The sequence below is a fragment of the Podarcis cretensis genome, assembly GCF_951804945.1.
Source record: "Podarcis cretensis genome assembly, chromosome: 13".
Lineage (NCBI taxonomy): Eukaryota > Metazoa > Chordata > Lepidosauria > Squamata > Lacertidae > Podarcis > Podarcis cretensis.
The window spans coordinates 35,467,924-35,491,310 of record NC_137182.1 but is presented as its reverse complement, the minus strand read 5'-3'; the positions used below and the strand labels follow the sequence as shown (position 1 = coordinate 35,491,310).

The 23,387-nt window shown below is 47.3% G+C and overlaps 2 protein-coding genes across 12 annotated transcripts; both read left to right on the top strand.

Moving 5' to 3' along the window:
• The first annotated feature begins 76 nt into the window (after window positions 1-76).
• On the top strand, window positions 77-10,907 carry LOC307201826 (serine protease 27-like). 8 transcript variants are annotated; one of them, XM_079951288.1, is made up of 7 exons: window positions 77-164; window positions 3,219-3,479; window positions 5,853-5,879; window positions 5,979-6,147; window positions 8,061-8,338; window positions 9,411-9,586; window positions 10,445-10,907. In XM_079951288.1, exons 2-7 carry the CDS (start codon window positions 3,428-3,430, stop codon window positions 10,682-10,684), a joined length of 942 nt encoding a protein of 313 aa, XP_079807414.1. In that variant the 5' UTR covers window positions 77-164; window positions 3,219-3,427; the 3' UTR covers window positions 10,685-10,907. The 8 variants fall into 8 exon arrangements, with proteins under 8 accessions (XP_079807414.1, XP_079807419.1, XP_079807412.1 ...); XM_079951289.1 differs by lacking the exon at window positions 77-164 and adding an exon at window positions 199-457; XM_079951287.1 differs by lacking the exon at window positions 77-164 and adding an exon at window positions 653-778.
• Window positions 10,908-10,957: 50 nt separating this feature from the next.
• On the top strand, window positions 10,958-21,662 carry LOC307201824 (serine protease 33-like; the record flags this gene model as incomplete). Of its 4 annotated transcripts, none has more annotated exons than XM_079951282.1 (6): window positions 10,958-11,111; window positions 14,894-14,920; window positions 15,450-15,615; window positions 17,156-17,433; window positions 18,056-18,234; window positions 20,895-21,662. In XM_079951282.1, the coding sequence occupies 6 exons, from the start codon at window positions 10,958-10,960 to the stop codon at window positions 21,150-21,152; spliced, it is 1,062 nt and encodes a 353-aa protein (XP_079807408.1). In that variant the 3' UTR covers window positions 21,153-21,662. The 4 variants fall into 4 exon arrangements, with proteins under 4 accessions (XP_079807408.1, XP_079807407.1, XP_079807409.1 ...); XM_079951281.1 differs by having other exon boundaries at window positions 11,015-11,641; XM_079951283.1 differs by lacking the exon at window positions 10,958-11,111 and adding an exon at window positions 11,514-12,001.
• Window positions 21,663-23,387: the final 1,725 nt, after the last annotated feature.

Sequence of the window (23,387 nt, the reverse complement as noted above, 5' to 3'; positions counted from 1 at the left end):
CCATAGACAACTAAGTCAAAGGGACGCTCGAGAAGGAACCATAGAGATAAAAGAGAGAGCGGAGAGTGGTGGTGGTGCGGGCGGGGCGAGGAAGGCAGGCGGGTTATGACAGGAATCGCCGCCATCTTGCGAAGGGCGCGCTCAAACGCAGCCATGCTGAGAAGGTCTCCTCCGCACATAATTCTCCTCTTCCCAAGCCCCATTTTATGAGGCTTGCTTCCGCCAGTTTGGGGGAGGTCAAAGGTTGCCGTCATGCTACCCGTCTGTCAAAGCTCCTGCGTCTCTTTGGTCTCCGGGGAAGCATTTAATCCTTATCTCTGGTGTTTTAACCCTGTTTAAGCCTTGACAGCAAGCCTTGCAAGGAAGGATAGAAACGGCGATCGCCGGGAGCCATCTTAGGAAGGTCGTTTCCGCATCCCCGAGCCAAGGGAGGCTGCCCAACGACCACTGGGATGAGGTGGTCAAGCGCAAGATCGTTATGTAACTGTGGACTGAGGCTGCTGCCATCTTGAGAAGGACTCCCCCCCTCCACTTCGTGGAAGGACCACCATTTTGTAGCATTGTGTTTCATGGACTCTATAGAGTCCATAGCTCCCTCATAACGGCAGCCAACTGACAGTTTTGATGCTGGCTGGAGAAAAGAGGCTCTTCTCTTTGCACCAATCTTTTACTCATTCATTACTGCTTGTGGAGGACACCTGTGGAGTCCCTGTGCGATTTTTATGCGTGACAAAATGCATCGTTTCATTTACATGTAGCCATAATCTGACAACTACAGGTAGAAAGGGCCAGCTTTTTACAAAATTACTGGAGTCACAATGATAAGGGATTATTCCAATGTGTGGTCATTTAAGACTGCAGGGAGGTGAAGATTCCCTAACACCTGTGCACAACCTCTCCCTTTGCCACAAGCTTGCGTGTGTAAACCTTGCATGTCAGGAAAAGGCCATCTCCTGACATGTACGCTTTGTGATCCCACGTGAGATTTGCATTTGCTTCTGCTTATTGTCCTGGTGACTGGGAAATTGCTATTTCTATTGTGTTGTATGGATCAACGTCCTCTTTTCGTCTAGCCTAGGAGAAACCCCAGCCAGGGAGCTGCACAGGACCCTGCTTAACAAACCAGTTTAAGCTCCCAATCATAGTATTGAGCCTAAATTTAGGGCTCAAGGTTCAACAAAGTGTACATTTGAAAACATCCGGAGAAATGTTGGGAGTGCCTTTTGAAAATATTAATCTGCATACAAATACAACCAAGTTCTGTAAAAAAACAAAACAAATGTAGCCATGTTGCCCCATGAGGAACCACGCTCCTCTAAAATCTTAATACATTATTAAATGCCACAGAAGCGTGGCAAGCTTTCGGATTCCGCAGAGCTCTTCATCAGGCAAAATGTTATATGAAGCAAGGGGATGAGGCAAAATGGGTTGGGTGGGGGGAGTTCATCAGGCTGATGTCATAGCCATGAGGCCACCTTCCAGAATCCAAAAATAGTACAAATTATTGACTCTTTTGAAGTATACAATGAAGTTGGGCAATGGAACCAAATGGCTGCTAAGAATATCTGCATGTGCCTCCACATCTCGCCACCAGGGGCCAGCAGGCACTATGTTGTCCAATCAATATTTTATTTGACCAGTGGGAGGTGGAGTGGGGTGTTCAGTCCACCATGCCCTGTCCTACCCCACCACTCCACTCCACTCCACTCCATTCCATTCCATTCCTCCACCCACACTCCACCCACTTTGGTTTGAAGCAGTCGTATTGTTTTGTTTGTTAGAAATAAAGATTGGACTTGGGAGTGGTTCAAGTCATAAGTGCCAACTCCCTGGGTGCCCAAGCACCCATAAAATTCCCCATGAAGGGACCTGGCACCCACAAATTTCGGGGCCAAGGCCATGCACGCTGCATGGCACCCACGGCCCTGGGCACCCACAGTTGCGGGACCAAGTTGGCACTCCTGATTCAAGTAGCTTGGAAATGGTGACAAAAAGAAGTGTATTGCCTGTGTGAGAGAAGAAAATAGGCAGGAAAAGATCAAAGAATCATAGAATTGCAGAGTTGGAAGGGGCTCTGTGGGTCATCTAGTCCAAACTCCTCTTATGCATGCTCAATTCACTTTGAGCAGTAACTTGGCATAACTAATAGTAATAGTAATAATAATAATAATAATAATAGTAATAATAAATTTATTAATACCCCACCTTTTTCACTGATGGGACTCAAGGCAGCTTGCAGATACTAAATTGACCTCATAGCCCCCATAAGTGGGTCAGTAGCAGTGGTAAACCCTCCAAAAGGAACTGGCATAAGTTTCCCTCATATCCCATGTGTGTCAGTTGCTGTTCTTTATCTTGGAATGGGAATAAGAGTTTCAACAGCAATCTGGTATGCACTCTGTAGCAAGGTTAGGTTAAAAATGAATGAATTGAAGTTTCTGAACCAATATGTGAATAGGAACACAGCTGTCTCCTTTGAAAATTGCACTTGCCTGAATAGTCAGATGCAGCTCTTCAAAAGAATGTGCATCCAAAAATGTGTGTATTAGTGAAAATAATGTACAAAAATGCATTCTGTTAAGGAGGTTTTGCTTGCAAAACATGCCTCTACTAGGAACAATTGTGCACAACTATACAAATATTAGGAGAAATGTTCATTTTTGAGGAGGGAATGTGTAATGACTGGGAAAAGCTAAAATGACAGATTCATCTACCCCGTTGCCTGCTGCTGTTACCTTATAGCAGAGTTTTGACTTTCAGGGGTTTACAACTTTTTGACATCATGTGGCTCTGCCTCATCATGACACCACAAGCCCCACCCCCTTGCCCTTCAGGCCTTGGGGTGCTGGGGGCCTTGACAACTTTAGGGCTGGGATGTGGATAAAGGCTGGGAGGAGATGGTGTTTGAGTTTACACTGAGTGCTACTGCGGGCAGAGCTGAAGATCATTTACCTGTTGGGTTTTGTAGCACAGCGGCTGTGCTTTGCTGGCTTAAATAGAGGGCAGGGCAGACCACAACCTGTGATCAGAAGCCATCCCCCAAATTCTGTATTGTATCAGTCCTCCAAATTTTATATTATTCCCCCAAATTCTACATTACCTCATTTCTCCTAACGCCCCCCACCTATGAGATAGGTCAGTATTATTACTGTCATATTTTATTGTTTGTTTTATGCTGTTCACCAACATTATTCTTTTTCTCATTATTGGTGGTGTAGAAATATCTGCAAATAAATATCGTGAATGGAGTGGTAGATGTTGAAAGAACAGCTAAGCAGACTCCACCAGGACAATAACCACCAGCTCTTGGGTTGTGCCCTTTCCCTGGTGCACTGATCCTGCAAAGGTTGCTTGGACTAAGCAGCCGAGCCCAGCAGTCTCTTCTCTGGTTGGCATCAGAGTTGGATGATCCAGGGCTGCCCGGACTATGCTGAGTTTCTGCTCTTCCCAGATTGTGCTCCTCTTCCTGTTGCTGAGAGGTGAGGCATCAGGAGTGGTGTATATTTGTCTGTGTGGTCCCCTGGGAATGTGAGAACTACCCCTGTTCTCTTTCCCTCCATGCATGGCAGCCATTCTGTGTCCCATCTGAGCTGCCAATTTTGCTTGTTTTTGGGAAGGAATGATCCACGACTCCTGGATTCTCTTGGAAGGGGGAGGGGGAGAGGAATTGGGGTTGGGATACAAAGTGGAAGAAGCAAAAGGGCAAGGATACTTTAACTGAGAGGACAGTGGGTCATAGCAAGAGGCCCTAGAAGCCAGGGGATATGCAGATTCCTAGGTGCGGACTCTAGCTGTTAAAGCAGTTGTGTTAGTAGCTGGGGTGAAAGTTTGGTGGGAATTAAGGGGGCTTGAGAAATGAGATCCAGGGCCCTAAATACCTAAACTATATCCTCTGCTCTGGGAGCACTTTTTGCCCTTGCCAGACCCAGTGCATCTTATGCAAACATTCAAATGGGTTGCTTTTCTTTTGGAGATGCAATATTGGGGAAGATTTCACTTGTCGACCCCTTGCAAGCAGAAATCAAATGCACTGGGACCCTGCCAGAATCTGGCTGGCAACTCTAATGTGGGGAAATGTGTGATTGAGAAGAGATGTCTTTGTGTATTCGGAGCCCAGAGTCTGGAACGTGGGAGGAATTGAATTCTGTTTTCTGGTACTATATGATCAGACTTGTGGCTAATTCTTAGCTGGACCAAAACATGGTCTGCCTTTCAACGACTTTTGGGAGGTTTGGATTTCCTCCGTGCACCTATTTCTGTGCTACCGAACTCAGAAGATGTTTCTTATCAACACCCCAGAGGCAGATTAATTGCTGTGTTCATTGGAGCCATTGCTGGCTTTTTAGTGGCTTGCTCTGTCATGCTCTTGACATGGCCACACTTCACCATAGACCAGCTTGGCGTTCCTGTGGGCTCATCTCCATGGAGGCTATCCATCACATCAGTCTGCCCTCAGGCAAACCCCAGCTGCCTGCCTGCTTCCTTCCTTCCTTCCTTCCTTCCTTCCTTCCTTCCTTCCTTCCTTCCTTCCTTCCTATGCCACTTTCCATTCACACGAGTCACAATGTGGCTTATAAACAATAAATATCAATAACATAATGTTGTTGTTTAGTCAATTAGTTGTGTCTGACTCTTTGTGACCTCATGGACCAGAGCATGCCAGGCGCTCCTGTCTTCCACTGCCTCCTGGAGTTTCGTCAAATTCATGTTGGTTGCTTCTATAACACTGTCCAACCATCTCATCCTCTGTTGTCCCCTTCTTCTTGTGCCCTCAATCTTATCCAACATCAGGGTCTTTTCCAGGGAGTCTTCTCTTCTCATGAGGTGACCAAAGTATTTGAACCTCAGCTTCAGAACCTGTCTTTCCAGTGAGCACTCAGGGTTGATTTCCACCAGAATGGATAGGTTTGATCTTTTTTCATTCCATGGGACTCTCAAGAGTCTCCTCCAGCACCACAGTTCAAAAGCATCAATTCTCTGGCGACCAGCCTTCTTTGTGGTCCAGCTCTCACTTCATACATAACTACTGGGAAAACCATAGCTTAAACTATACAGATTTTTGTTGACAAGGTAATGTCTCTGCTTTTTGAGAAGCTGTCTAAGTTTGTCATCACTTTTCTCCCAAGAAGAAGACGTCTTTTAATTAATTAACACAAACATAATAGAACGTCCCAATTACAACATAAATCATATAAAATAATTAACAAGTCATCAGTGAGTAATGACAAACAATCAGCAAAACAACCGCCTTCTGTAAAACACAATTAACAAAACAACTAAAAAAGAGGCTAAAATAGCACAACCACAATAAAAGTCATATTATAAAATTCAAAGCACTACATCTGTAAAGCAATATCAACAACGCTAGCAAACAAAGAACCAAAAATGAGCTAAGCATGTTTGAATTCACTCACACTCTCTTCCCACCCCCGTGACCCATGGTCTTCCACTCCGTTCATCACAAGACACACATAATGCCTGTGGCAGCAGCTCCATTCTGAAAGCTCCCAGGGTCCCCTGAGCTGGAGAGTGGGGCAAGCAAGGTGGAAAAAGCCCTTCCTGGTGGTCAGCACAAAGTCTCATTCCCCTTCCTTGCTTCTAGTCCTGAAGGTAGCACTAACTGGCAGCTTTCTCCTCTTTAGTCTTGGTGTTGCCCCTTGTAGAACTCAGTAGGGAGGAGGATGGTGGCAAAATGAAAATTAGTTGGCTCTGCCAGCTCTGGCGCCACCTGCTGTTGGCCTCCTTGCCTCCCACCCTATCAGTCCCAATGGGGACCAGCCACCACTGCTCCACCTTAATGCTCACAATTTCCCACCCTGCCTTCTTGACTCTTGTCTCCTTTCTTTTTGCAGGTACCAATAAAAATTCTGCTCAACCAGGTGAGGAAGATATGTGAGTCCATAGCTACAAGGGGCAGGTGTTCACCAACCTTAGCTTTGCTCCCTGCCCCTCTGACTGCTCCTGGTTCCTCTCTGCAGCCTGCGGCCAGCCTGAAGTGAAGCATACCACTCGTTTAACTGGGTGGCAGGAAGCTGATGAAGGGGAATGGCCGTGGACCGTCAGCATCCGAAGGAACAGGGTACATGTGTGCGGTGGAAGCCTGATCTCATCCCAGTGGGTGGTGACAGCTGCCCATTGCTTTGACGGGTGAGTTGAAAGCAACCTGTTGGGAAGATCAGTGCAGCCAGCCATTATTATGGGGTAACTGTGCCCCTGAAGGACCAGGTGCGCAACCTGGGAGTCATTTTGGACTTACAGCTGTCCAAGGAGGCACAGGTTAATTCTGTGTCCAGGGCAGCTGTCTACCAGCTTCATCTGGTATGCAAGCTGAGACCCTACCTGCCTGTAGACTGTCTCGCTAGAGTGGTGCATGCTCTTGTTATCTCCTGCTTGGACTACTGCAGTGCGCTCTACGTGGGGCTACCTTTGAAGGTGACTCGGAAACTGCAATTAATCCAGAATGCAGCAGCTAGACTGGTGACTGGGAATGGCCGCCGAGATCATATAACACCGGTCCTGTGAGATCTGCATTGTCTCCCAGTACATTTCTGAGCACAATTCAAAGTGTTGGTGCTGACCTTTAAAGCCCTAAACAGCCTCAGTCCTGTATACCTGAAGGAGCATCTCCACCCCCATTGTTCAGCCCAGACACTGAGGTCCAGCACAGAGGGCCTTCTGGCGGTTCCCTCATTGCAAGAAGTGAGGTTACACAGAACCAGGCAGAGGGCCTTCTTGGTAGTGGCGCCTGCCCTGTGAAACGCCCTCCCATCAGATGTCAAGGCAATAAGCAACTACCTTACATTTAAAAAACATCTGAAGGCAGCCCTGTTTAGGGAAGTTTTTAATGTTTAATGCTGTATTGTGTTTTTAATATTCGGTTGGGAGCTGCCCAGAGTGACTGGGGAAGCCCAGCCAGATAGGCGGGGTATAAATAATAAATTATTATTATTATTATTGTCTAATCAACTATTTCGAGCCATACGATTGGCCCGGGAGGCCCTGTTGGTGGTGCCACTTCTGGCTGCTGCCCAGTTAGCATTGACCTATGACACGGTGTGACAGGGACTTCTCACTGGTGGTTCCTCATTTATGGAATGCCCTCCCTGGTGAGATGCTCCTGTTTCCCTCTGTATTGGTTTTCACTTGAAATTTAATAACATTCCTGTTGACTCAGGCATTTGATGGCCGAGAGGTACAAGACATGGCAACCCTGAATTTGATGAGGGTATGTAATTGCTTTTAAATGATTCTTAGAGGCTCTAAATTCTTTCAGATGGTTTTAAATTGTGTTTAAATGCTTTTACTTGATTTTAAATTTGCTCTGTTTTAACATTTTGCTATTTGCCACCCTGAGCTCCTTTGGGATGAAGGGCCTGATTATAAATCATCATCAACACCATGTGATCCAGCATCACCACTGAAATTCTTCAGTGCAAGAAATCCATGTTGCTGATACCAAAAATGGCAAAATTTGGAAACTATGTTTAGAGTTAACAACTTGAAATGTGACTCTCTAAAGTGTAATATTAATTCACTTTAATAAAATACAACATTAATAATAGTTATAATAGTTACTCATAGTTAAGAGTTCATCATGTCAAATGCAGAATGCTGGCAACTGATTCATAGAATTGTAGAGTTGGTCCAACCCCCGGCAATGTAGGAATCTCAGCTAAAACATCCATGGCAGATGGCCATCCAACCTCTGCTTAAAAACCTCTGAGGAAGGAGGGTGCACAGTGTCTGCTTGATTTAAATCCTTATTTGGTGTATTATAATGGTTTAGAGCATGTGTCAGAAGCCAGGAACAGTGCTTGGGTACTTCATCCATTTTTCTCTGAATATCTAAACCTGTTTCTATGGAAGTAAATCCTATGTGGGTGTGTGGGGGGAAGGGTTTTCTTCTGAGGAAACTACTTGATGATTAGCCTCCCAACAACCCCTTGAAGACAGAGTGGCCTCCTTTCCAAAGGATTCCTAGAGAACTTCAGAGCTGAGTAAGGATTTGAACACGAGCCTTCCCACTGCACAAGTCACTGATTGCTCCTTGTCTCCCACAGGCCACTGAATGTACGTGAGTACAGAGTAAACCTGGGGGAATATGAGCTCACTGCACCCACAGCTGCCATGTTCTCATCCAATGTCAACAAGATCATAATACACCCGTTTTATGCTGGAGTTGGCCTTAGTGCCGATATTGCTCTGGTGCAGCTGGCAAATGCAGTGCATTTCTCCAAAATGATTTTGCCTGTCTGCCTCCCAAATACTTTTCAACCTTTTGTCTTCTATGGAGGGATGATGTGCTGGATTGCTGGCTGGGGCGTCCCCTTTAAAGGAGGTAAGAACAAGCTTGGGGTCTCGCTAAGTCATGCTGTTTATTGGAGATGGTGGCACTGCTTTGTGGCTTTAGGGGAGAAGAAGGGTTTAGGCAGGAGGCTGGGAATCATATTGACTAGGAAGACAGGAATCTGTGTTGATAAGAAGTTGGGAAGATGGCAGGAGCGCCCCATAACAATGATCACAAGTAGGGGAAAGCATGGTCCGGGACCAGGTTTCAGTGTCCCCAGAAGCAGTTCTACCAGAGGAACCTGTAGGGGCAGCATGGCCCCAGCCAAAGGAGGTGGCACTGCCATCTTTGGACTGGGAAGACTCCATGGAGGGCCAAGCGTGACCAGAGACTCACCCAACCCCATCACAGCATGAGGCTAGTGGAGAGAGCTGGCCTCCTTTAAGCAAGGTAGCATCTTCCAGGATGTGTGGGGTTCACCATGAAGACTCAGCTGTGCTGCTATTCTAGAGGGCTGAGGCTCAGCTTGCTCCCTGCTGAATCAACATAGCAGCTTTGTGGTTGTGGAGCATAGCCTGGGTCCCTGCATTCAGCTTTGATGCTGCCTGGTGCCCAGCTTGAACCTCGCCCTGAAGCCAGTCTAAGTTCCACCTGGCCTTGGCAGAGAGCATGACCCAAAGAATGCAGGTGGATACAGACCACCTCCTCTTCTGGCCCTTCCCTCACTTCTCAGGGGCGTAGTTGCACAGCTAGTGAGCTGGCCTTCCAGCCTGGTGGAAGTGCTATTGACCACAAGATGGTTCCCAATAGAATCATAAAATAGTAGAGTTGGAAGGGACCCAAAGAGTCCTAGTCCATTCCCTTGCAATGCAGGTATCACTGTTAATCACTTTGTTGTGATTTGATGAAAGAGCTAGCATGGTCTGTTTCACTGAGCTGCAGAATTTTTTTGTGGGGAATGAAGCCTGATTCAGAACATGCCCATCCTTTACAAGCTGGGCAACTTTGTGTTCCAAACCAGCAAACTACGTGCTGGTCGGCTCTTAAAAACCAGTAAGGCTGTAATGAATGTTGCCTGGTGAAATTTGAGACTGTGCCTTATGCTTCCTTTCTTTTGCCCAAGGCTCCCTGGTCACTCAGACCCTACAGAAGGTGGAAGTGCTGATTGTAGAAGCTGAAGACTGCAACGGAGTCTATCACAACATAAGTAGTGACAAGGCCATCCCCAAGGGCTACAGGTTCATCTATGATGACATGATCTGTGCTGGGTATTCAGAAGTTGGGAAGCATGCCTGCTTTGTAAGAATCATGAACCAGAGTATTATAGCAATGATGTAGGATATTGCAGGGCGGGGACAGGAGCAGCCTGTGAGGCTACGATGGCAGAAATATTGTGAGTTTGTGGTCATCGCAGCTGAACCAAAACTTGTTTTCAGTAGCAGTGTCCAGCCCTGGAAAATATAGATGGTGGTGTAGTGGTAAATTTTGCGGTATGTGTCATGACAGTGCCATCCCACCACACTCCAAGAGAGTCCAGAAATACAGGCAGTGGTGTTGATCTTATATTATCTCAAAGAATAGCAGCAATATGTCACATAATATAATGCCAGTTTGTTAGGATAGAGAAGGGAATTTTTTTTTTTATTCGGTTTGCATTTAAGGCAAAGCTACCTTATTTGCACTTTGCAAAACAAACACAGCCATCCTTTGAAATATGTTTTGGGGGGGCTTTTTTTGGCAGTGTAGTTCCCCAGTCAAGTAATATGTACAAAAATGCATGTGCCAAAGCAAAGTGTGTGCGTTAATACATACGTTAGTCAAAATAACATGTAAAATTGAATTATATCAGAGGCAATTGCTTTGCAAAAAATGTGCATATTAGGCAGAATGGTGTACAAAAATATTCATATCAGGAGAAATTTGCTCTCAAACGCTGATTAAATTTCATGAGGACTTTTTTTTTATTAAAAACAATTGCAAGCTTATGTGGAAATGTGGAGAACTGAACTTCAAACTTGGAAAATGAGAAACAGGAATGGACACCAGTGTGATAAATAAACACATTCATGCAATTTGTTTCAGGTTATCAAACCCTCTGTGCATTTTGGTGCCTCTTCTCAAGAGAGTAATGGAGCCCCTGTCTCCTTTTCTTGACAGGGCGACTCAGGGGGACCTCTAGTCTGTCAGCAGAATGATGTCTGGTTCCTGACGGGAGTGAGCATAACATTTGGTTGTGTGGAGAGCTCTCAACCTGGCATCTACACCCTAGTCACCTCCTTCATGGACTGGATTGAAGACACCACACATGAGAAATTGGCAGCCACTGATTTCCATAACAGTTTGGCTACCCGCTTGATTCCACTCCTTCTCCTGGCCTTAACCAATGTCCTTTTGTGACCCACCCTGCCTTCTCCCAATGTGTTTCACTGTGGCCATCTTGCTTTGGTGTGCAAGTTGGCCTGTCCTCAGAGAAAGCTTGGAAGGTCTGAATGCTGACCCTTGAAGACTGAGTTTCTACTGGGGGACCGATCTGTGTATTTCCTTCTTCCTTACCTTGTTTTGCTCAACTGATGAGAAGCGACTAAGCTAGATTTGAAAAATAAAATGTCTGGAAATGTAAGGAGGAACCAGAGTTTTAAGGCACAAACACAAATCAAAACAAGGTAGCCAATGTGCCTTCCAAATGTTTTATGGACTACAACTCCTATCATCTCTGACCATTGGCAATGCTGGCTTGGGTTGATGGGAGTTGTAGTCCAACATCGTCACAAGGGCACCATGTTGGTTAGCTGTATAGGAGAAAGCATCCAGAGAAAGAACACAGGTAATACCAATAAAACCTGATGGCTGAATATGGGAACAACCTTGGCCCCCTGCAATAAGCCAATATTAGTACTGAAATTCTGTACTGTACTTAAGTGGTGATTTTCTGTTCTTCTAGAGAAAAAGGGATCGACTAGCTTGGGGCAGACCCTCTTCCAGGGGTGGGGAGTTGCAACATTTGCTGGAGAAGTCCTTCCTTTGTTTATTGGGGGTGCCTCCAAACCATCACTTTGAAATTTGGGTCCTGGGCATAGGGTTCCAGGAATGATTGGTCCTTTGAGTGCCCATATCGCAAACCATTCAAAGGTCAGTCGCAGCAACTTGAATGGAGCCCAGGAACAAATGTGTAGCTTTGTACGATGTTGAAGGAAGAATTTCTGTGGGCGTGCAGAGCAGCTTTCCCCTCTCTGTTGAATAATGAACTACGCCAACTGAAATTCTGTGTTCCACGTGACTTTAAAGAAATAGGAGCCCCATCCTCCGTAGCCTATGGTAATCCTACAACAGGCACACATCTGTGCATGCAAACAGGTAGGTGTGCACATGTTTCATGAACTAAGAGCTCACTAGCCCTTGCTCCCCAACCAGAGAGACAGTGGTGGAGATGGAAAGAGCTAGGGAGCCTTGCTGTCCCAGTGGGGAAAAGTAGGCAGCTGAGCTGGCTTCACTGGGTGGCTGTAGGCGGGTGGTGGACGGCAGCACCCAACAGATTGGATTTAGCTACTTGGCAGCCAGTGACACCAAGAGGCTGCTCTGGGTTTTGTGCCAAGGGTGCTTCAGCAACCAAGCCCAGCGCTTTCTCCTTCCCTCGTTGACCTCGGAGCAGGATTACCATGCTGAGTTTCTGCTGTTCCCAGATTGTGCTGCTGCTGCTGCTGCTGTTGCTGAGAGGTGAGCCACTAGGCGGGGGGGGGGGGCTGGCGCTGTGGTCTAAACCACTGAGCCTCTTGGGCTTGCCAATCAGAAGGTTGGCGGTTCGAATCCCCGTGATGGGGTGAGCTCCCATTGCTCTGTCCCAGCTCCTGCCAGCCTAGCAGTTCAAGTAGATAAATAGGTACCGCTGTGGCAGGAAGGTAAATGGCATTTCCATGCGGTCTGGTTTCCGTCACTGTTTTCCGTTGCGCCAGAAGCAGTTTAGTCATGCAGTTTAGTCATGACCCGGAAAGATGTCTGTGGACAAGTGCAGGCTCCCTCTGCCTGAAAGTGAGATGAGCACCACAACCCCATAGTCACCTTTGACTGGACTTAACCGTCCAGGGGTCCTTTACCTTTTTTTAACCTTTAACCAACCTGGGGAGGTGAGAACAACCCCTGTTCTTTCCCAGAGGGGAGCAGTTCTTCCGCATCTCACCTGGGCTGTCCATTCTGCTTTTCTTTGGATGATCCAATTCTATGGGAGAGGAGTTGGGGGGCTCTGGTAGGTTGTGAGGTGGAAGGATCTGGGAGCAAGGCTACTACAAGAAGTATATTGGAAGATTTGGGACACACAGAAGAAAGGACTTCTCCACACGGCACATAAACTCCGGAAGTAGCATTGGCCGCTGACTTGGATGGCTTTAAAAGATCAGACCAATTTCATGGAGCACGGAGTCATAGAACTGTAGAGTTGGAAGGGACCACAAAGGTCATCTAGTCCAACCCCTGCAATGCAGGACCCTTTTACCCTATGTGGGGCTCAAACCCATGACCCCGAGATGAAGAGTCTCATGCTCTACCAACTGAGCCAGCCACAATGTCTATGCTCTCCCTCCATTGTTGGAGGCAGGATGCCTCTGAGTACCAGTTGCTGGGAATCTCAAGTGAGCTTTTGCTTTTAGGCTTCCCACAGAGAGCTGCCCCCTGTGAAAACAGGATGCTGCACTAGGTGGGCCATTGGCCTGATCCAGCAGGGGTCTTCTTATGAGAAGGGAATGGGCCACAGCAGGGAACCCTAGAAGCTATAAAATTCCCAAATGATATACTGGGATGCTTGCGTATGATGATTTGCCTCAGCTGGACCAAAATGGTTTCTGCCTCCATACCCCTCATGAAAGCTTTGGGTTTCTTCTGTGTTCCGTGTTAGGTGATGCAATCATAGAGAGAGGGAGTTGTTGTCAGTGTGGTGTAGAACGTTAGACTAGAACCCACTCAAGTCATGAAGCTCACTTCACCAGTCAGCAGGGCCGGATTTAGGTTTGATGAGGCTATTGAAGGTAATGGGGCCTTTTACAAATTGCCACTGTTTTTTGTTGTTGAATATATGCTATATGGTAATTTGTGGACCTAATACAGTGGTCAGCAAACTTTTTCAGCAGGGGGCCGGTCCACTGTCCCTCAGACTTTGTGTGTGTGTGTGGGGGGGACTATATGTTGCCATGATTATGACCCACATTTCTGGCAAAAACCCTTATTGGGACTAACCCCAATGTTGCCCAAATGTGATCCTTTTTTTTTTTGGGGGGGGGGTGCTCCTTCATATACCTATGCTGCTTCCTTTGCATTTTACGCATTGACAGTTATTTTCTTGTAAGGTGGGGGGGGGGGCTGAGGTAAGCGCGCCATTCTTGTCAGCCCTGGAGAGCATGTGCACATGTGTGGGTGAAGGGAAAAGCCATTGGCCACGTTAAGTCAGGCTGGTGCCGCTCAAGCAAAAAAGTTCTTTTCCCTGTGTGAAGGAAGACAAGGCGTTGGCTATTTACCTTTCCATGGCTTGCACCTTGTAGCTAATGAGCGGCCTCCCCAGCAGAGCGCAGAACTGCTTCCAAGTGCATAGCCGCTCAGGCGCTCCCTGCTTCCTTTGGCGGGGAGCACCTGTGGGCACCCCTCCCGAGGCACCTCTGAGCCCCTGCCACTGCAACTGCCCTTCCTGAGGTCAGTCGCAGGCAGCTCCATGGTGGAAATCCGAACTGTGGCTCCTTTCCCCTCTTCCCCACCCCTCATCCTGGAGGAAAAGATTGCTGCACGCGTGCGACAGATGGAGAAGGGGCTTGTATCAAGCAGTTGCCCTCCTCACTTTTGACCCCCAAGCCTGACTGAGTCGCAAAAATCATCGCACGCGGGTGCTATGCTGGCTGCCTGGATTCCGGGATTGTCAGCGGGCTGGATCTAGAAGGCAATTGGGCCTGATCCGGCTCACGCACCTTAGTTTGCCAACCCATGACCTAATAGGTATCCAAAGCCATTTGCACATAACAAAATATGTATTTTATCAAAGTAATTGTTGAATTGAAATACAACTAAGAAGAAGTATATTAATAGTGGAATACAATTAAGAAGAATTATATTAATAGTGAAATAATTATTAAGCTCTAACTTAAAATGATGTAGGATTTATTTTATTAGTTTTTTATCCTATATTTTGGAAATGTGCATCCAGTTTTTCCCCCTTTAATTTTTTGGGGGGGCCTCCAAGAGAGTGGGGCCCTAAGCTATAGCTTGTTTAGCTTATACGTAAAACCGGCGCTGCCAGTCAGTATCTCTCAGCCTAACCTACCTCTCAGGGTTGTTGTGAGGATAAAATGGAGCGGGGAGAAGCATGTATGCTACCTTGAGCTCCTTGGAGGAAAGATGGGATAGAAATTTAATTATGAATGAATGAATAAATGAAATCCTGTGCTGGAGAAAAAACAACCCTTTGGTGTTCTGCCACACCTCAGGCTTAGTGGCATTTCACCACGGACCAGATTTTGGAATGGGGGAGGGGGTGGGGCTGTCAGGAATAGGACAAAAGTGTTCGGTCCAATCTCTGCCTTCTAATACCAATCATCTCCCATTATTTTGACCCTGTCTCATTTTCTCTTGCAGGTACTGAAAATGCTTCCACACAAAGAGGTGAGAGGGGATTTCTGGGAAGGGACACCTATACCCCCCTCCTCCAAGAAATCAGTGGTGCCTCTGGAAAAGTTGCTTCCATTTCCCTGGACTCAGAGAGCTAGACCCCTTCTTGTTTAATATCCCGGCTCCTCTCTCTCCCCCCCACAACTCTTTCTGCCTCTCTCCTTTTAAAAAACAACAACAACCAAGAGAAAATTTTGGTGGGTCCATCAGTTTGAAGATGGACATATTTCTAAGGCCACTGGAAAAACACAGGAGGACAATGATCTGACTAGAGCGAGTGGCACGCCCTTGTGTCGTTTTATTGCCATCTCAGTCCTCCACCTGCAGGCACGTTCTGCGCAGCAGCATCCCAAGCCAGAGCTGATACAGCTCTGCCCTGGGAAGACAAAACTATTAGCCGCAACATTTAGCGTGGCTTACATTTGCTGCAGAATTGCAATGAGACCGCATCGAGGGTGATGCTGGCCCGCTTCTCCTCCGCTCTCTGCCCCATGCCTGACGCCTCTCCCTCGTTCCTTTGCAGCCTGCGGACGGCCCCACGTGTTCGCCCCTCGGATCATCGGGGGGAAGAAGGCCGACGAAGGGGAATGGCCGTGGCAAGCCAGCATACGAAGGAACCGGCTGCACATTTGTGGAGGAAGCCTGGTCTCGTCCCAGTGGGTGGTGACGGCTGCTCATTGCTTTGAAGGGTGAGAGGGAAAGGACGCGGCTTTGCACTGCTCCACTAGAGGGCGGTCGAAGGACGGTGTCAGGGAGAAGGAGCAATATTAATTCAGGAAGGGACAGATCTGATGCTTGCAATGATTTAGGAATATATTTACGGGACTGGCTCTGATGGTCTTCTTTTATCTCAGTTACTGAGAATGTGTGTATTATTGCCCCACTGACTTCATTCAGCGCCCCCTGCCTGCTTGCCTTCCTTTTTCCAGCCAGTAATGGGGGTTGCTCTGCCTGTCGGCTTTCTTTGCCTCACTCTCAGTGATGCCCTTAAGGGAACTCAGCAGGGAAGAGGACGATGAGAACAAAACTGTAATTAGTTTTCTCTGCTTGTCAACCCAACATACATGGAATCCAATAAACGGCTCCTCAGAAGTAAGTTCCGTTGGGTTTCCCCAGGGATGACGCAAGACAATTTGGTGCCTGGTGTAGAGCAGCAAATGGCAACTCCCTCCTTCCCCAAGTCAAGTCAAGCCAAGTCAGTTCAGTTATTTTATTTTTTTATTGATTGATTATATCCCACCTTTCCTCGCAAAGGAGCCCAGAGCAGCATTTTAGACCACATTGACACAATACAGACAAACACAATTATACCACTTTAAACAGTCATGGCTTCTCCGCCCCCCCCCCCACAAAATTTTGGAAGCTGTAGTTTATTAAGTGTGCTGAGAGAAGTTAGGAGCAGGGCATCCCGTCCCCCCCCCAGTCAGAGCTCACTGCAGCTCAGTTCTGGCACCTCCTTTTCTAGAAAAATAGCACTGGTAAGAGGCCTCTATTTCTTTCATGGAGCTACAGTTCCCAGAGTTCCCTGGGAAGAAGAAGAGAAGAAGAGGAGTTTGGATTTGATATCCCGCTTTATCACTCCCCTTCAGGAGTCTCAAAGCGGCTAACATTCTCCTTTCCCTTCCTCCCCCACAACAAACACTCTGTGAGGTGAGTGGGGCTGAGAGACTTCAAAGAAGTGTGACTGGCCCAAGGTCACCCAGCAGCTGCATGTGGAGGAGCAGAGATGCGAACCCGGTTCCCCAGATTACGAGACTACCGCTCTTAACCACTACACCACACTGGCTCTCAGAGGGATCAATGGTTAAACCATTCTGAGAATTGTAGTTCTGTGAGGGGGAAGCCACGACTATTTAAAGTGATAACATAGCACTTTACATGTATGTTGTAATTATGGCCTAAAAAGTACTCTGTGTGGGCGTAAAAATGCCACAAGAACAAATGTCCTATCGATTGCTGCTCTTTAATTACAGCTGAAATAATCTGCCTGAGGCAGCTGCCTCACTGTACCAAATGGTAGGACTGGCTCTTGGCTTCCTCCCTGCCAGGTGGCTATAGGATTGCAGCCTTAGGGTGCAAAGTGCTTGACAGTTAATAACCCCGAGTACCCACCAGGCAAACCTGTGAGGCAGAATAGGATTAGAGAATGTCTTTCATCAGGGCTGAGATGGGATTTGAATCCAGGCCTTCCTACCGTGCAAGATGCTTATTGTTCCTTGTCTCTCACAGGCCACTGAATCTACCCGAATTCCGAGTAAACTTGGGAGAACATGAGCTCCCCAAGCCTGCGCCCAGCATGGTCTCCTCTGCTGTCAGCCGGATCATAGTGCACCCGTCTTATGCTGGAGAAGGACTTAGTGCTGATATTGCCCTGATGCAGCTGAAGGAGGCAGTCAATTTTTCCCGAACCATCTCCCCTATCTGCCTTCCGAGCTCTTCGGATCCTGACACCTTCCCTGTAGGGATGGCCTGTTGGGTTACTGGCTGGGGCCTTATCTCAGCAGACGGTAAGAACGGGTTGTAGTGCCATCTGCTTCATTCACATGAATGGCCCTGAGTTGGTCATGTCCTTTAATTTAAATGGGTCTACTCTGACTGGCAAAGGGATGAGGGTGGCGCTGTGGTTTAAACCACTGAGCCTCTTGGGCTTGCTGACCAGAAGGTTGGCGGTTCGAATCCCTGCGACAGGGTGAGCTCCCGTTGTTTGGTCCCAGTTCCTGCCAACCTAGCAGTTTGAAAGCACACCAGTGCAAGTAGATAAATAGGTACCGTTCCAGCAGGAAGGTAAACGGCGTTTCTGTGTGCTGCTCTGGTTTCAGTGTTCTGTTGCGACAGAAGTGGCTTAGTCATGCTCGCCACATGACCCGGAAAAACTCTCTGCGGACAAATGCCAGCTCCCTCGGCCTGTAAAGCGAGATGAGTGCCGCAACCCCAGAGTTGTCTGCAACTGGACTTAACTGTCAGGGGTCCTTTACCTTTTTAAAACTCTGACTATGACTAGAAGTTACCCAAAGGGGAAATGCATTTGGGCTGAAAAAAAGGGTTCACTATGTCTGGTCTAAATTGTATATCCTGTTAAGGGACATTGAGTATGTGGCTGATCTTGGTCCTTTGCTTTCCTTGTCTTAGGCTACTTCATGGCTCGGACATTGCAGGAGCTGGAAGTGCCAATCCTAGGCACTGAGGAATGTGACCAGATGTTCCACGAGGACTCCAATGGCACCGAGACTGTGCCTCTGGGCCACCGGTTGATCTACAAAGACATGATCTGTGCTGGGTACCCAGATGGAAATAAAGACACTTGCCAAGTAATTGTGGATCAGAGCAGAAGATTAAGGGCAATGGAAACTGGGGAGGGGTCAGGGAGGAAACAACTGGCAGCTAGGATGAGAGGGGGACTGTGGATTAGGATAGATCAGGGCAGAGCCAGAATCTGGCTTCAGTACAACAGTTCAGTCCTTAAAAATACAGATTCCGAGAAAAGTGGATCTTTGGGGCACTTCCAGATAAGCCACTGCTTTTAGGTGGGAATTCAAGTCACATACTGGCAAATTCAGGTGGTACAATTATTATTGATTGGGAGTTTCCCCAAAACACTATCAGACTGTTGCAATCAAGAAAGCACTGGAAAGTGTGGGATATAACACTTGCATCAAAGCAACCTTGTCTAGCCTCCCTGCAGACAAATCAGAACGGATGCTCATTTGGATCCCTTCCAGTCGGGATTCAGGCCTCACCATGGGACTGAAACTGCCTTGGTCGCACTGGTTGATGATCTCCAGCGGGCTAGGGACAAAGGTGAGAGCTGTTTCCTAGTTCTGCTGGATCTCTCAGCGGCGTTTGATACCATCGACCATAACATCCTTCTGGACCGTCTTGAGGGGCTGGGAGCTGGGGGCACTGACATACAGTGGTTCCGCTCCTTCCTCCTGGGCCGTGTTCAAAAAGTGGTGGTGGGGGATGAGTGTTCAGACCCCTGGGCTCTCACTTGTGGGGTGCCTCAGGGTTCTGTCCTCTCCCCCATGCTTTTCAACATTTACATGCAGCCGCTGGGAGAGATCATCAGGAGGTTTGGGCTGGGTGTTCATCAGTATGCGGATGATACCCAGCTCTACCTCTCTTTTAAATCAGAACCAGTGAAGGTGGTGAATGTCCTGTGTGAGTGTCTGGAGGCGGTTGGAGGATGGATGGCGGCTAACAGATTGAGGTTGAATCCTGACAAGACAGAAGTACTGTTTTGGGGGGACAGGAGGCGGGCAGGTGTGGAGGATTTCCTGGTCCTGAATGGGGTAACTGTGCCCCTGAAGGACCAGGTGCACAGCTTGGGAGTCATTTTGGACTCACAGCTGTCCATGGAGGCACAGGTCAAATCTGTGTCCAGGGCAGCTGTTTACCAGCTCCATCTGGTACGTAGGCTGAGACCCTATCTGCCTGCGGACTGTCTCGCCAGAGTGGTGCATGCTCTGGTTATCTCCCGCTTGGACTACTGCAATGCACTCTACGTGGGCCTACCTTTGAAGGTGACTCGGAAACTACAACTAATCCACAATTCAAAGTGTTGGTGCTGACCTTTAAAGCCCTAAACGGCCTCGGTCCAGTATACCTGAAGGAGCGTCTCCACCCCCATCATTCTGCCCGGACGCTGAGGTCCAGCGCCGAGGGCCTTCTGGCAGTTCCCTCATTGCGAGAAGCAAAGCTACAGGGAACCAGGCAGAGGGTCTTCTCGGTAGTGGCGCCCGCCCTGTGGAGCGCCCTTCCAGCAGATGTCAAAGCGATAAACAACTACCTGACATTCAGAAGACATCTTAAGGCAGCCCTACTCAGGGAAGTTTTTAATGTGTGATATTTTACTGTATTTTTGGTTTCTATGGAAACCGCCCAGAGTGGCTGGGGAGGCCCAGCCAGATGGGCAGGGTATAAATAATAAATTATTATTATTATTATTATTATTATTAAATACCCAACATTGTCTAATCTCCCTGCAGAGAAAGCAGGATGAGAATGCTCAATAAAGAGGTTGTCTGGAAGCGCCTCTGGTTTCTGCAAGAGGTTTATCTCAAGATCTTGGAGGCTTCCAACGCAAGAGGGACAGTGGGTGCTTCCAGATGAGTGCTTAATATTGCAAATTCAGATATTGCAAATGGGCCATTGGAGCTAGAGATGGGGGAGAAATTTGATTCCACTGGTATTCAAAGGCTAAGTTGCCACATTTGCATCATCTGAAACAATATGTTGACTGAAATGTAGTTCTCCAGCCAAGCAATATGTGCAAAAATGCATATACTAGGGTAAAACGTGCCTATAGATGCATATGTTAGTGAAAATCACACACAAAACTGCCCTTGGTATCTCCACTTTGATCGCTGGAGAATTGATGCTTTTGAATTGTGGTGCTGGAGGAGACTCTTGAGAGTCCCATGGACTGCAAAAAGATCAAACTTATCCATTCTGAAGGAAATCAACCCTGAGTGCTCACTGGAAGGACAGAGGATCCAATACTTTGGCCACTTCATGAGAAGAGAAGACTGTCTGGAAAAAACCTCTGATGTTGGGTAAGATTGAGGGCACAAGGAGAAGGGGATGACGGAGGACGAGATGGTTGGACAGTGTTCTCGAAGCTACCAGGATGAGTTTGACTAAACTGCGGGAGGCAGTGGAAGACAGGAGTGCCTGGCGTGCTCTGGTCCATGGGGTCACGAAGAGTCAGACACAACTAAATGACTAAACAACAACAATGTCCACTTTAAGGATCAGGCAGCAAGTGATAAGAAAGTCCCTTGCCTGAGACTCTGGAGAGGTGCTGCTGCCAGCCAGGTAGACAATACTGGGCTAGATCACACAGTAGTGAAAAGAGATCTACAAATACTGGAAAATGAATGAATGAATGAATGAATGAATGAATGCACAAAAAGGCTGGCCTTTTATAAGGCAATCTGTTATATTTCCTTGTCTTTCTCTCTCCCTCTAGGGTGACTCTGGGGGCCCTTTAGCTTGCAAGCAGAATGGCACCTGGTTCCTGGCTGGAGTGGTGAGTTTTGGGGTGGACTGTGCAAAGCCCAAGCGGCCGGGAATCCACACACGGGTGACTTCCTACATGGACTGGATTCAGCGCACCATGGCAGAGAAAGCAGCCCATGGTGGCGGCGATGCCCAACTCTTGAGTGCCAGTTCTGCCACTCCCTTGCTTCTACTTCTTCTCCTGGTCTTGACCCACAGCCTTTGGTGACCCATGCTGCCTGCACACTTGGTGCTTCAGAATGGCCATCTTGTGTTGATAGGTTGGATCAACCAGCTCAGAGTGACCGGACCCTGGGGTTTTGTAGGCTGAGCCTGAAGCAGAGGACATCACGAAGAAGAGCCCTGCTGGACCCATCTCATTCTCATCAGGGCCAACTGATGCCCAGGGGAAGCTTGCAACAGCAGCTCTTCCTACCTATGATTCCCAACAACTAGTGTTCAGAAGCATATCACCTCTGAATATTTTAAACAGCTTTGCCACCATCTGAAAGATCGCCCTGTTTTTGTTCAATAGGTGAAGAGAAACAATGTGTAACTGAAAGAGGAAACAGAAACAGAAGTAGGGAAAAGAGCCATTAAAATAAGATCAGAGCACATGGATCTGCAAGGGGTGCTCTTTTTCAATGTGCCAGCCAGCCAGGCACGCCTTCTTTCAGGCTACTCCATTCCATCTGTCTTCTGTCCTTCCCCACCCAACAGCCAATCAGCATTCTGTGGCTACTGTTGAGTGCCTTCAAACCTGCAAGCACCACCCCTGCTGTGGGTGGATAATGCCATTTTGGTTATACAAGGATCATAGCTCTCAGAGCAGGAGGTCAATATTAGTACATAGGATTAGCGGATGGCAGTAGAAAGAATCCAGAGGAATAACAGAGAAATGAAATGAAATACAGATTGGTAAAAGATAAATGTTAATTCAACTGGTTGAAATTAAAAGGGTACTTTTCTGTGTAACAATGGACCATTTTCCCAGTTCACAAGTAATTTAGACATAGGGGGTGGAGCCTTCGTGGGAGAATATCCTGGCGGCTTTTGTCCAAAAGTGACCAGGCGGCAGATGTTAGGGCAGCTTTTGCCAACCTGGTGCTCTCCAGATATTTTGGACTGCATCTCCTATCAGTGACAGCCAGCATGGCATGAGGCTGCGGGTCCGTTTCAATTTTAATAATACAGTCCTGTGAACATGAGCAGCAGCTGGTAACTGGCCCCTGTTTGAACACCCAACCAACAAGAAAGCCCCACAGATATGCTTCAACTGTCGGTCTTTATCTGAGACAGTCCCTGTTTCCCTGTACCCATCCCTTGAAAACGTCACTGCTAATATTTTGCCTCCTGGATTGGTTTTCGGAGATGCCTTTGACACATGTGGGTTAGAACTGGGTGTCGGTCTGTCTGTTTGTAGAGTAAATGAACACAGGAAGGGGGAAATTCAGCCATATATAATGAAGTGCCATGTTTCGCTGGGATGGAACTAGCCAGACAATGTTGGTATCGGACTATCAAGCTGCAAATCTTTAGAACAGAAGCTATGAGGTGATCTCAGCTAAGACAAATGCATTTCACAGACACCACACAGTGCCCAGGAAACACTCTCCCAGGTGAGCTGCTTATTTAGCACAAAATTGGCTTGGAGGTTATACGATGTCCACTGTTTATTGAGCATTCATTGTTTGCACTCATTTGTTTTCACTGAGCTATGGGGAAAGGGCCGTAGCTCAGCAGAGGAGCATCTGCCTTGCATGCAGAAGGTCACAGCTTTGATCCCCAACATCTCCAGGCAGGACTGGGCATGTCCCTTGCCTGAAACTTTGGACAGCTGCTACCAGTCACCGCAGACAGTACATAGTTTAATAGTCTGACTTCATATATGGCAGCTAGTGCCCCGTGTTTCAATGAGATTACTGTATATAGCTCCCTGTCAATCAGTGGTTATCCCAGTGCATTTTCCTGTTGCTTTGCATACTCCAAAAATCCTGTCTTTTTTGTGGGTTTGTTGCACTACAGCACTTTAATCCCCTTTGACTGTGAAAATTTACATTTTCAATTGGATTCCTTCTGCGAAACAGTGACAGTCTAGATCACCCCTTTAATTTTTTCCCAATGTGATAGTACCAAAGCATTGCTACACATGCTGAATACACATTAAAAATTGTGCAAAAAAAAAAAAAAAATAAAGTTCCTGAGGAAGGTAATTCTCCAAAGGGGCTGACAAATGACACTGTTTGGATTGCAAAACTGCCTTTGGTAATCCCAGGTATGCAGCTGAGCGACGAGAGGAAAAGAGTCCGTGAGTATTCAAAGAGTGCAAGAGCCAAAACATTTGTAAATATAGCAGTAGATTGATGATGTAAACAAACGTACCAGGCAAACCTGGACTGCATCAAAAACATCCACATAATTCAAAGAAATTAAATTCAACATTTTTCACCCACCTCAGCTGCGG